Genomic DNA, 11,930 nt, shown 5'->3' with positions numbered 1-11,930 from the left:
CGATCAACTACGAGAATCAAGACTGCGCTCGCCAGCCAAAACCGGGATTTGCCTGTGATCCAACCATTGACGCCGACCTTCGCATGGAGCCTTCCTATCAGTCGTGCAAAAACACCAGGGGCACTGTAAGCCATCTCCACCGCTCTCTCTATGTTGTCATGTATTGACTAACCAATCAACTAGTTCGCCTGGACACTCAACTGGGCCAATACGGGTGTAGATAAGCCGTCGCAAATTCAAATGTGCCCCCAGTTCATCGCGTACTTGGCCGGGCGAAAATCAAAGGTCCTCAACGACATGAAGGCCAACCTGCCAAGGGGCCGCGAGGCCTACGGGAGTTTCCTGGACGCAAACCCCGGGGTCGCGCCCATCGACGTCGCCAGAATCGGCGACATGCTGACCCTGCACGAGATGACCCACGCCGTGACGGATGGCGCCCGTGCCATCGACGTCAACTCTCCCAACTCGTATGGTTGGAGCACCTGCCAGGGCTTCGGCAATCAGGGATACCAGAACGCCGACAGCTACGGTTTCGTCGGTGTGGGAGCATCTTTGATCTCCGCATCTGGCGGCGGGAACGCCATGCGTATCATGAAGAACGGCTTCGTCGAGGTTCTACCGGCCGCTGCCGGTGGCGGTGGCCACGGGACCAAAAGGCGAGCCGTCGACGCTAATGATCTGTCCGACGGGGATGCGCTGATGATGCGTGGTGATGGCTTGACCACGTCAGGCAGTTCTGACACCTTGACCATGCCGAGCACGTTCAGCACCATCACCCGAGGCTCGTCCTTCAGCTTCCGCCACTCTGGCAACTTCTCGACTCAACCGAGCACTGGCAAGTCGTCGGGGACCTTCTCCCATACCAACACGCTCTCGAAGCCCTCCCAGCCTGCATCTACCCCAGATTCGACTCCTGTTTCTACTCCCACTTCCACTCCTGGCACTCCCGGTGGCTCGACTGGTGGTTCAACTGAACCTTCGAACCCTGGCTCAACCCCTGGCACGATTCCCAAAACAAGCGCTACGACACCTGGGGTCCCTTCCGGCACGACTACGAAGCCATCGGGCCCACCTACCGGATCTACAGGCGTCCCGACCACGACAGGGTCAACGGTTGGTCCCGTTATTACGGTTGTTCCCATCATCAACGGCGGCACGACCACGTCTGTCACATACACTTCAACCTACACCAGCTCCGGCAGCATTGGTCCTACCGGTGCCTGGAAATGCACTGGCCCTCTCTGTGCAAAGGGATCCTGCGTAATCCCCATATTCTGCCCCAACGGCGACAGCAGCTCATCTTGGGGACTCTGCTGTGGTGCTCACCCGCCGGATCTGCCCAACGGAGACCCCCCGCCACCTGGAGGACCTGACCCGCCCCCAGACGACCCCCCGGACAACGACCACACCTCAACCGATGGTCAGAGCTCGACCTCGACCACTACCTCGACCACTACCTCGACCTCGACCACTACCTCGACCTCGACCACTACCTCGACCTCGACCACTACCTCGACCTCGACCACGGCCTCCTCGACTGGGTCAATGAGCGCCGGGCCGACTGGTACTCCGCTGGGTGACGCATGGAACTACGCCTTGGCCCAAGCTGAAGAGGACATGCTTGATGTTCTTGCTACCATCAATGCTCCTTACATTACTTGGCACGCTTCCGGGTCCACACCAGTTACAGGACGACCAAGTACCCGACCAAGTACACGACCAAGTACCATACCAAGTACCCGACCAAGTACAGGACCAAGCACAGGACCAAGCACAGGACCAAGCACTGGGCCAAGCACTGGGCCAAGTACAGGACCAAGTACACGGCCAAGTACAGGACCAAGTACACGGCCAAGTACAGGACCAAGTATAGGACCAAGTACAGGACCAAGCACTGGGCCAAGTACAGGACCAAGTACACGACCGAGTACGCGACCAAGTACAGGACCAAGTACACGACCAAGCACTGGGCCAGGCACAGAGCCAAGCACCACTCGCAGCACAGGACCAGCTTCTACGCCAGATTCTACCCCAGTATCAACGCCTCTTACAAGGTCAACCGTGATTACACGGCAGTCCACTGCCCCTGTCCCTTCACCTCGAACCACGCCCCCAACCACGGTGCTGCCCCCGTCCAAGACCAGGGTTCCCCCGGTTACCTCGTCACCTGTACTGCCCTCTGGCTGTCCTCCAGCCGATGCTCCAGTGTGCCAGACAAGTGACGGAAGTCCCGAGATTGGGGACTGCCAGGCCTTCGGCGTCGGCGGGTCTTTTGACTCTGGCAGCATGCCGTGTGCCCAGCCATACGGTTCTGGCTGCCAGACGGTTGCCTCGAGCAACTCTTGCAACCTGGTTCTCTGCCAAGATGATGATCTCTACGGGTATGACTACTGTGAACCATTGCCTTGCGTAGAGCACTACATCCAGCAGTTGATCGATACTTGCGGAAGTAATGGCAGGGTCGGAGGTTATGTCCATGTTAACAATGGAGGTAACTATGTCAACGTCGAGGTTACCTAAAATCGCTTTCTTTGTATTACAAGGTTTGGATTATATAGTTCTGTATTACATAGCTCTTGTCCAATGCCATATTTTTCTTCATTACTGAGATGTTGTTCAACGTCGCCATATGTGTTACGTCTTACTATTAACTCAACGTGATGCTAATTTTGTGTTTACTGCGTAAACATGAATGTATCTATCCACGCCAAAATTGTCAAACGGTCTACACGAGACTTAAATCTTTGATCGGAGTGTATGTACACGCTTGTCTCTCATCATCGTAGACCTCATGATCACATACTTGCGCCAAATACCGGTATGTAATCTGTCGAGCTGATAGTTATGTCGAAGCCTAATATATAATATAGTAACGCGCATAACTAGCCATATTATCCCTGACATCGCTAATACTACAGTTGGTGGTTTGCTCTCTGTTATAGCCACTGTCGATTTGGTTCGCCCGTACGATGATTCCATCCTCTTTCTCGGAAGATAGAAAGGCAAGTCCCCAATTAACTGTTGTTCTCGTGGCTAACAGGGTCATGCAGAATAGAAGATGACGTGACGTTGTTAGGTACCACAGCGAGGGGTAATGGAGTAGGTTACCAAAACTTTTGATAATCAAGGGTCACTACGCTAGTTAATAAGAAAATATAGAAAGTTTAGACATAGTAGGAAGGATCAAGTCTTAGTTTGAGTGAAACTTTTAGAAGACAACCGCAATAGGCTAAAATCGAGATTATCTATAGTACTATGATTTACTAGCTTGTTCCTGTCTAGACTTGTTACGACAGACCCCGAGGTCTGTAAGCTTTTCTTGAGCTAACAGGTCGCCAGATATCCAAGGCACCCAAACCATTTAACCCATTATTATTGCTTGGACATTCGCCATAGAAGACAAAGCATGCCGTTTAAAAAAATGGTATGCTTCCGTTCTCCTAATACCTGTGAAAAAAATCTGATTGAAATGCATGAATCTTCATATGGCTTATTCATTTACAGTTCTGAAATTGGCATACCCTCTTAACCTATTCTCACGCATAGCTGAAAAGCATAAGCCAAAGAAACCCTCGTCTCTATCTTGCGAAAAAGGAATGAAGCGCTGCCTCTGGGCCCATTGCCTGGTCCGTCAGACGCTTTTCGGTACTCAAGTAAACATCGGGCAGCCACTCCGGTTTTGCTTCTCCCAGCGCCATCCGAGCAATAGCCTGTCCAGATAGCCAGCATTGTCCCATCCCGTATCCGTTGAAGCCAGCCGCTACCCATTCGCCCCCTCAATATTCCTATCACTCAAGCTCGTTGGTACATTCCCCACAATCGGTACCTGATCAGGGGTCATACTGAGGATGCCGGACCAGATACGATGAAGTGCAGTGGCAGAAGGCAACTCGGAGTTAGTTATAGGATTGGTCCAGCCCTTGTCAAAAATCCTGTTCGGCAGCAACTTGATCAAATTGGCGGCAGAATCAGCGCTTATGACGGAGTCATCAGAAGACAAGAAGTCGTCTAGCCTCTGGATGTCTCCTCCGACAAAGAGATCACCAGACTGGGCATTTTGCTGCATCCAGAACAAGCCTTGCGCGGTCACGGTAGTGGTGGGATCATATGACTGATTCACATGGAAGAGCCACGCGTATGGGCGATTTCCGTACTGAGGCCCTGGCTTCTGAGTTGACATGGTAAGTCGGCATGGGAAAAGGGGCCCTCTGAGCTTCGGCAGGAGGTAGCCCGTAAAACCACTAACACAGTGGAAGACCTTTGCAGCTCTCACCGTCCCGCGCGGAGTTGCTAAAACATAGGGGTATTGGTCCTTAGCATCCTTGGATAGCGTGACTGAAGTCACTGGCGTCTGGGTTTCAACCGAGAAACGCCCCGCGTAGCGTTCAAGCAGGCGCTGCCAAAGGTTCGTGACTAGTCGATATGGCCAAAACATATGGGACTCGAGGGTAATAGCACCGAATGTTTTCTTTAAATTGAATTCCTATTCGGGAGGTCAGTATATCGCTAATAGGGATAGTTTGATACCTCTATCTCAAGAGACATTACCTTCTTGGCCGTTTCCTTGTCAACGATTTTGTGTTGGCCTCTCTTCTCGGGAATGGCTTCTTCGTACATACGAATAGCCTCGCAGGCCTCATCAAAGAGCTCTTTTTCCTCGAAGGTGGTGACTACTGTAACACCTCTAAGATGGCTTTCCTTTTCAAGACCCTCAGCGACGGTGAGATCGTAGACCTGCTTGAGGTTACGGTTGCAAAACAGCGCAATCTCCTTCGCAGCCTGAGCTCCAAAAGTATCCGCAAAACGCTTGAAGTTTGTAGGAGCGTGGCTCATCAAATATCCTCCATTGCGGCTCGTTGCGCCAGTAGCCAAGGACCGAGCTTCGAATACGGCGACTTTCTTGTCTCGCGACGCCTCACTTTCGAGAATGGTTTTAGCAACGCTACAGCCAGTGATGCCTGAACCAATAATAGCGTAATCGACGCATTCTGGCAAAGTTTTCGACTGAACGTTCGCTAGAGGATGCGAAGGCTCTTGCCAGGCCGAAACAGTCGGGCCATCTACTGGAATTCCGGGATTTTGGACAACTTGACCGGCTAGCTTGACCAAAAGCTCGGGAGGGATTTCAAGGTCTGCCATGGTGTGTTTGGGGCGTGTCTGGAAAGGTTGCTTTGTGAAGTATGTTCTTGATGGATTAATCTGCATATGATGGGTTTGAACAGATATATATATATATATCTTTGTCTCTTGTCTGGAACACAATCGTAGGGCCATTTTAGAGAAAGATCATTGGCTCCAAAAACCGCTTTGTCGCCGTTCATAATCAGTCGGGTAGACCACCATAGAAACCTGGTGGCGGTCCCAGGCGGTCCCAGTCGGCCCCGCACGGCTCCGACATTATCCCCAGACAAATGGCAGAAGCGTTGACCGTTAACGGACAATCCTGATCAGTCGATGCCTAAAAACGCTTTATTGCCTTTCATAATCAGTCTGGTAGACCACCATAGAAACCTGGTAGCGGTCCCAGGCGGTCCCGAGCGGCCCCGCACGGCTCCGATGTTATCCCCAGACAAACAGCGGAGGCGCTTAACTCTATTCGACAAGTCGATGCGCCTATTCGCTAAAGAGATTCTGTAGCATGCCCTCTTCCACGTCGACGAGACCTAACCTCTACTTGATGAAACGACATAAAATCCCCCCAACCTCGTCCTCAATATAAAGTCGACGCTGACAATCAATCATCCATCACTTTTCCGTCTCAGCATCGTCGCCCTCTGTCGGGATATAACAAGACGCGAGTCGCTGCGTTGTTTTTCTTTCATCAGACCAAAAGAAACATATTATCGAAATACGCCACTGCAAAATGGACAACGGATCCAAGGGCTCTAAGCCAGTCATATTTATTGGGGCCGCAGACAAGATATGCGGGGAAGCCATCAAGCTTGTTGTGAAAGCAACGGACATACCCATCGTCCTTGCAGATTCCGACGAAGCAGCTTTGCGCGAGTTTGCTGCCCAGTTACCCAGAACTGTGACTACGAGAAAAGTAGACCTTTTCAACCCCGAAGAGCTACGAAGGGCTATCTCCGATGCCGTGCTTGTTGTTCAAGGTGCGCAGCCATACCATCGCACTTCGTCACCCGTGATAGAAGCGTGCATCCATGTTAAGGTGCCATACCTGGACTACTCCGATGATGTCAAAAGTACGCAGGAGTCGCTTGCCTTGCATGATCGAGCTAAGAAAGAGGGTGTTCCTTGTTACATCAACTGTGGCTTATCACCTGGTATGAGTAACCTAATGGCTGTCGACGTCAGCAAGGAATTCGATACTATTGACAGTCTTGATATCTGCTGGCTTGTTAGCGAAGAAGCCGGGGGATTGGGTCGAGAGGTTCTGGAGCACCTTATGCATATTACTGGTGGACCGTGTTTGACTTGGGCCGACGGCAAGGGAGTAGTTCATGAGAACTGGGTCGAGAAAAACCGACTCCCTATTCACGCTGGGGGTGATGACCTTGTTTATGAAAGCGCTCATCCAGAACCGGTTACGTTGCCTCGTCGACTCCCTAACGTTAATCGAATTCGGAATGGCGGCGCGTTTAACCCAGCACCATTCAACGGCTTTGCGCGAGGTCTCGGTGCTGCTGTCAACTCGGGTGCCTTGTCTATGGATGAAGCAATCGACTTCCTCCTCAGCTTGCAAAAGCCGTCGTCTGCTAGCTGGACTGAAACCCTGGGCGCGATCACCGCTCAGTTCCGTGGTGGCGATATCACGCTCAACCAGTTGTACCAGCTAGCTTCCCATGGCCTTTCGTCCCTAAAACCTTGGAATTTTGCTATCTGGGGCATGCTTGAGCAGGTCCGTAATGGTGAATGCACTGCGAAGGAGGTCTTTTGCTATCTAGTCAATTCTGCTAGAGGCATAAAGGCACCTCAGCGCTCTGGTATGATGGTTCGAGGTGTTGGCACCAAAAATGGACACCCTGCTGTGGTCGTCAAGCGCGTCCCTAACATTGGGCCAGAGTCACTTTTGGGAGGAAAAATGTCAACTGGAATTGGAGCAGCATGTGCAGCTTTTGTCCTCCTAGTCCTAGACCAAGGCTCGCAGAAAAGACCTGGTGTCTATTGTCCAGAGGACTGGGCCGATGCGGAGGCTTTCTATAAGTGTCTGGAGCGTATCGGCTGTGAGCGGAACCATATTGTCGAGTCCGCGTAGGTGTGGGCAAATTCCTAACGGAGAGTAAGTATATCAAGAGGACTGGTGTATCATAGAGCACGCGTCGATTCACTGTTAGGTTATTGCAAAAGATCATATACTTTTGTTGGATCCAGTATCTCAGACTAAAAGCAGACAAACATGCTCTAGTACCCCTTTGTGTTTAGCGCTAGCGTGATATGGGCCAATGTTCAGTTCCCCGCGGGATAACTGATCGATAACGCTCCATATTTTGAGCTCGCGGCTACGGAGATCTACTAGTTCGATCCTGTTCCATGTATTTCAAATTGGTACTACAATATTACCTTCTGGTAAACATAGAATATGTACATGTTTGTATCCGGCTGGTTGCATGGAGAAGCCCCTCCAGAAAGGTCAATGGCGCGAAATTCCGCGTTTAGATGATCGAGCCGTCTCTCGCAGACATGACTCTTCTCGCGTATAAGGAGACCACATCACCAGGTGCCGATTTGGTAAGACGCTGCAGAAATGTACTGGCACATGACCAAGATCTAGGCAAACTATCGATGCATTTTTTGAACGAAGAGCAAAAATGTTGGGAGATACAGCTTATCAGCGCAGCGAGCAACCTCCCGTCTCAGCCGCCTGTTTTGTCGAAAGCAGAACCGCACACAACAGACTCTTTTGGCATTTCGCCCCACATCCTACTCAGCAGATCGGAACCAGCGTGGGCTGGCGACAGTCCGATCGCGAATGAGGAATGACAAGATAGTCTGAATTGGAATTACTCCCATAGTAATTTAGATCGTAACATCTTACGATACCGGTAACAAACGGTCGCATTAAAAGACTAAGCAGAAAAAAAATGATAGCGGTGGGATTCGAACCCACGCGGCTTGCGCCATACGAAGACACCTTCCTTGGGAAGGTAAGGGATCCCTTGAGTCGTACGCCTTAGACCTGAAACCATTGTTAGAAGACGCTTCATTGTGAAATTAACAGTTGCAACTTACCACTCGGCCACACTACCCAATATGACAAATGGTATGATCTACTCTCTTTACAACCATGACACTTCTAGGCTCGAAATGAGCGATGCAGTTTATGACCATATGATTGCTTCTTTTGCACAGTACACCCTGTGGCCGCATGCACCAGTTTTAGAGTTGATTATAATCATACGTCAACTATAGAGGCCCACATATATAAGTGAGAATGATATCTCTCATAAAACGCAAAATTGGACCGACGCAGGGGTCGACGAATCGTCGATTATAAGTTAAAAATTGACCACTACTCTCTATAACGAGTGCAAAAAAATTGACCGACGCAGGGGTCGAACCTGCAATCTCTTGATTCGTAGTCAAGCGCCTTGCCATTGGGCCAGCCGGCCTTGATGAGAGGATTGGCGCCAGTAATGTTGGTATGGGCCAGAGCACCCCCATCCGGGAGATGTCTTAAGAACCGGTCTGTGCCTCCTCCCTCTCCGTGTTCATTCCGTCTACTCTCTCTCTCTCCTGCTCGAGGACCGTCCAATCGCACTTGTGGCCCTCCACTCCTGCCCGCTCTTCTACGAGCTCCTTCCATGCTTCTGTTCATCTCCGTAGGACGCTGTCGATTACCTACGAACGATACCGACTGTAGCTATACCCTTGAGTCACCCGTTCGGGAGAACACGGCATAGCTTATCTGGAGCCAATCGACGGTGCCCGGGTTCTGGCCTCCCTAGTCCGACTCCGGCTAGTCCGCGATCAGTGGCAACGGGCGACTTTATCTGGGGCCAATCAGAGCAGTGGAAAATGACCCAATCACAAGCCCCAGATAACGTCCTGATAAGTGCACGCTGACAGCCCGGTTCTTGTATAGAATGGGCGGGTGAGATGGAGCGCGCAGTGATCATATCGAGAAGAGATAACACCATCTGTTATCTCGGTCGCGCTCGTTGCGATCGAGGAGTATATATAGACCAGAGATCACACCCGCTGGACGTCGGATCATGGACGTCCTACCATCTTTAACCCGTTGAGGAAATCCTGCATGAGACCCATGGGGCGTGGACCCTTTCTCGCCGTCGCCACTGCGGACAAGATGACCCTGCGGCCCTGGGAGCCGGAGAGGGATGATGAGAGAGGGAATTCATCATGATCGCATGGCGCGCTTATGGATTGTGTGTTGATACTCCTAGTCTAAAACAAAAAGAAAAAATTTGTTCGATGCGTTTATCATCTGCTTATCCCATTGCTGTTGTCATCGATAATCGACCCGCTTCAGCGCCCAGATTTTCTTTTTCTCCCCCTTGACACCGATTTCGGTGGAGCTGTCGATCCGACTCACTGCTGGCCAGCTTCTCTTTTCCCTATAATCGTTCCGATTCCTCCCCAGTGGCAACTGTTCGTTCTCCACAGTACATTTCCTCTCGCTCTCTCTCTTTCCTTCTCTACACCATTCTAATTCTCTTTCTCTCGCTCACCCCCCCCTGTCTTCCTTCCAATTGACCTGTCTTCCTCCCGCTCAGACCGCAAATCCTCTCGCGTGAGGTCCTCCGCGCGCCATGGTGTTCAACGGGAAGGCCCCGTACGCCCCGGACTATGCCTCCTACAACTGGATCGGTGCGCCCTCCGACTTCAGTCTGGCCACCAACGACCTAGGCGGTGATTCTCGTACGAACTGCTCTATCTCACATTTTTCCGTGCCAATCTAATATAGTGTCTTGCAGGAACCGAAAATGTCAACAAATGGTTTCAATCCGGCGACCAGGCCTACATCATCGTGGCCTCCGCCATGGTCCTCGTCATGGTCCCCGGCCTGGGATTCTTGTATTCCGGTCTGGCTCGCCGGAAGTCTGCGCTCAGCATGATCTGGGCCTGTATGGCTTCCATGTCGGTCGTCACGTTCCAATGGTACTTCTGGGGCTACTCATTAGCTTTCTCACCGACCGCAACCAATGGCTTTATCGGCAACCTGCGCAATTTCGGTCTGATGAAGGTCCTGGCGAACCCCAGTCCGGGCTCGCCGCTGATTCCGGACCTGCTCTTTTCGTTTTACGAGGTATGTTGTATATACTCTAATTACCAGCGGGTGGTTATAAGAGGTGGCTAATCTTCGGTCTCTCCGCAGATGCAATTCTGCGCCGTCACCGCTGCCATCGTCATGGGCGCCGTTGCGGAGCGCGGTCGACTCCTTCCCGCCATGATTTTCGTCTTCATCTGGGCAACCATCGTCTACTGCCCGCTATCCTGCTGGGTCTGGAATCCCAACGGCTGGGCGTACAAGTATGGTGTTATGGACTACGCGGGCGGCGGGCCCGTCGAGATCGGGTCCGGGTTCACGGCTCTGGCTTACTCCATGGTGCTCGGCCGCCGGCAGGAGCGCATGATGCTCAACTTCCGGCCGCATAACGTCTCTCTCATCCTCCTCGGCACGGTCTTTCTGTGGTTCGGCTGGCTCGGGTTCAACGGCGGCTCAGCTTTCGGTGCTAATATTCGTGCGACGATGGCTTCCTGGAATACGAACTTGACTGCCGCGTTCGGTGCCATCACGTGGGTTCTGCTCGATTGGCGCCTGGCTCGGAAGTGGTCGATGGTCGGCTGGTGTTCGGGAACGATCTCGGGATTGGTGGCTGCGACTCCCGCTTCGGGATATATCTCTCCGTGGGCTAGTGTGATCTTGGGTATTGTGACGGGCATTGTTTGCAATTATTCCACCAAGAGTGAGTCTCGTTTTGGTCTTGCATGCATTCTTCATTTACTGACCTCTTTTGTCTCACAGTCAAGTACTGGATCCGCATCGACGACTCTATGGATGTGTTGGCTGAACACGCCGTCGCGGGAATCATCGGCCTTCTCTTTAACGCTTTCTTCGGCGACAACGCCATCATCGGCCTCGACGGTGTCAACACCGGCACCACCGCCGGCGGCTGGGTCATTCACAACTGGAAGCAGCTGTACGTGCAGGTTGCATACATCGTCGCCACATCGGCCTACTCGTTTGTCGTGTCCGCCATTATCGCCTACGCCATCAACGCCATCCCGGGCCTGAATCTGCGCGCCTCCGAAGAAGCCGAGCTGCTCGGTATGGACGATGACCAGCTGGGCGAATTCGCATATGACTACGTCGAGGTCCGTCGTGATTATCTTGCTTGGACGCCGCAGAAGCACGATCAACTGGAGGACGGGCATCAGATTCCGGCTGCGGAGCGATACGGCATCGGCGAGCATAGCGAGATGATGCTCGAGGGCCAGCCGCCGAATGGCGATATCAGCCAGAGCAGTCGCGGAGGCAGTGAGGGTGATATGGCCATTCGGGAAGTGAAACTTGCGCCTGCGCCGCGCCAGGCCGCTGAGCAGCATCCGCCTGATACCGGCGAGGCGCTGGGTGAGACGCCGGTGATGTTGAACCGCGTTGACGAGAAGACGGAGAACTAGTCGTTCTTCTTCTCGATCTGCATACCCACCAACATTCTTGCATCCATTTTCTTCTGCCTGTCCTATCCAGCACCCTCTTCGCACCTCGCATTCGCCTCATTTTCTCGCCGTCTGATCGATATCCCTTTGAGCGCCTCGTTGATTCTGTTTCCCTCCTCGCATCTACCTTCAGAAGAAAAGGCCTGGAGCTTTTTCTCTTTTTCTCTTCTCCTGACCTATGTATACCTACCTACCTTCTCGACCTTGACAACTTCACCACCGCCACCACTTCTATACCTCTCTCTCTCGTCCACCGCTTTCACCCACCCACCATCAACCTCATCATCTTC

At 52.2% G+C, this 11,930-nt stretch overlaps 4 protein-coding genes across 4 annotated transcripts; 2 read left to right on the top strand and 2 right to left on the bottom strand.

The window, feature by feature from the left end:
• Positions 1 to 279: 279 nt before the first annotated feature.
• On the bottom strand, positions 280 to 1,145 carry N7474_007120 (uncharacterized protein; the record flags this gene model as incomplete). The annotated part of the gene is made up of 3 exons (XM_057198530.1): positions 280 to 524; positions 620 to 815; positions 864 to 1,145. 3 exons carry the CDS (start codon positions 1,143 to 1,145, stop codon positions 280 to 282), a joined length of 723 nt encoding a protein of 240 aa, XP_057051970.1.
• Positions 1,146 to 3,578: 2,433 nt separating this feature from the next.
• Positions 3,579 to 5,139, bottom strand: N7474_007119 (NAD(P)/FAD-dependent oxidoreductase; the record flags this gene model as incomplete). The annotated part of the gene is made up of 3 exons (XM_057198529.1): positions 3,579 to 3,710; positions 3,827 to 4,483; positions 4,549 to 5,139. 3 exons carry the CDS (start codon positions 5,137 to 5,139, stop codon positions 3,579 to 3,581), a joined length of 1,380 nt encoding a protein of 459 aa, XP_057051969.1.
• Positions 5,140 to 5,863: 724 nt separating this feature from the next.
• On the top strand, positions 5,864 to 7,216 carry N7474_007118 (saccharopine dehydrogenase family protein; the record flags this gene model as incomplete). The annotated part of the gene is made up of 1 exon (XM_057198528.1): positions 5,864 to 7,216. The coding sequence occupies one exon, from the start codon at positions 5,864 to 5,866 to the stop codon at positions 7,214 to 7,216; it is 1,353 nt and encodes a 450-aa protein (XP_057051968.1).
• Positions 7,217 to 9,728: 2,512 nt separating this feature from the next.
• Positions 9,729 to 11,601, top strand: N7474_007117 (ammonium transporter; the record flags this gene model as incomplete). The annotated part of the gene is made up of 4 exons (XM_057198527.1): positions 9,729 to 9,837; positions 9,894 to 10,225; positions 10,295 to 10,886; positions 10,946 to 11,601. 4 exons carry the CDS (start codon positions 9,729 to 9,731, stop codon positions 11,599 to 11,601), a joined length of 1,689 nt encoding a protein of 562 aa, XP_057051967.1.
• Between the last annotated feature and the right edge of the window lie 329 nt (positions 11,602 to 11,930).

The sequence above is a fragment of the Penicillium riverlandense genome (assembly GCF_028828495.1).
Source record: "Penicillium riverlandense strain IBT 135883 chromosome Unknown utg000006l_segment0_segment0, whole genome shotgun sequence".
In the NCBI taxonomy this organism is placed as follows: Eukaryota; Fungi; Ascomycota; class Eurotiomycetes; order Eurotiales; family Aspergillaceae; genus Penicillium; species Penicillium riverlandense.
The sequence above is the reverse complement of the archived record's forward strand: the minus strand, read 5'-3'. Positions and strand labels throughout refer to the sequence as shown.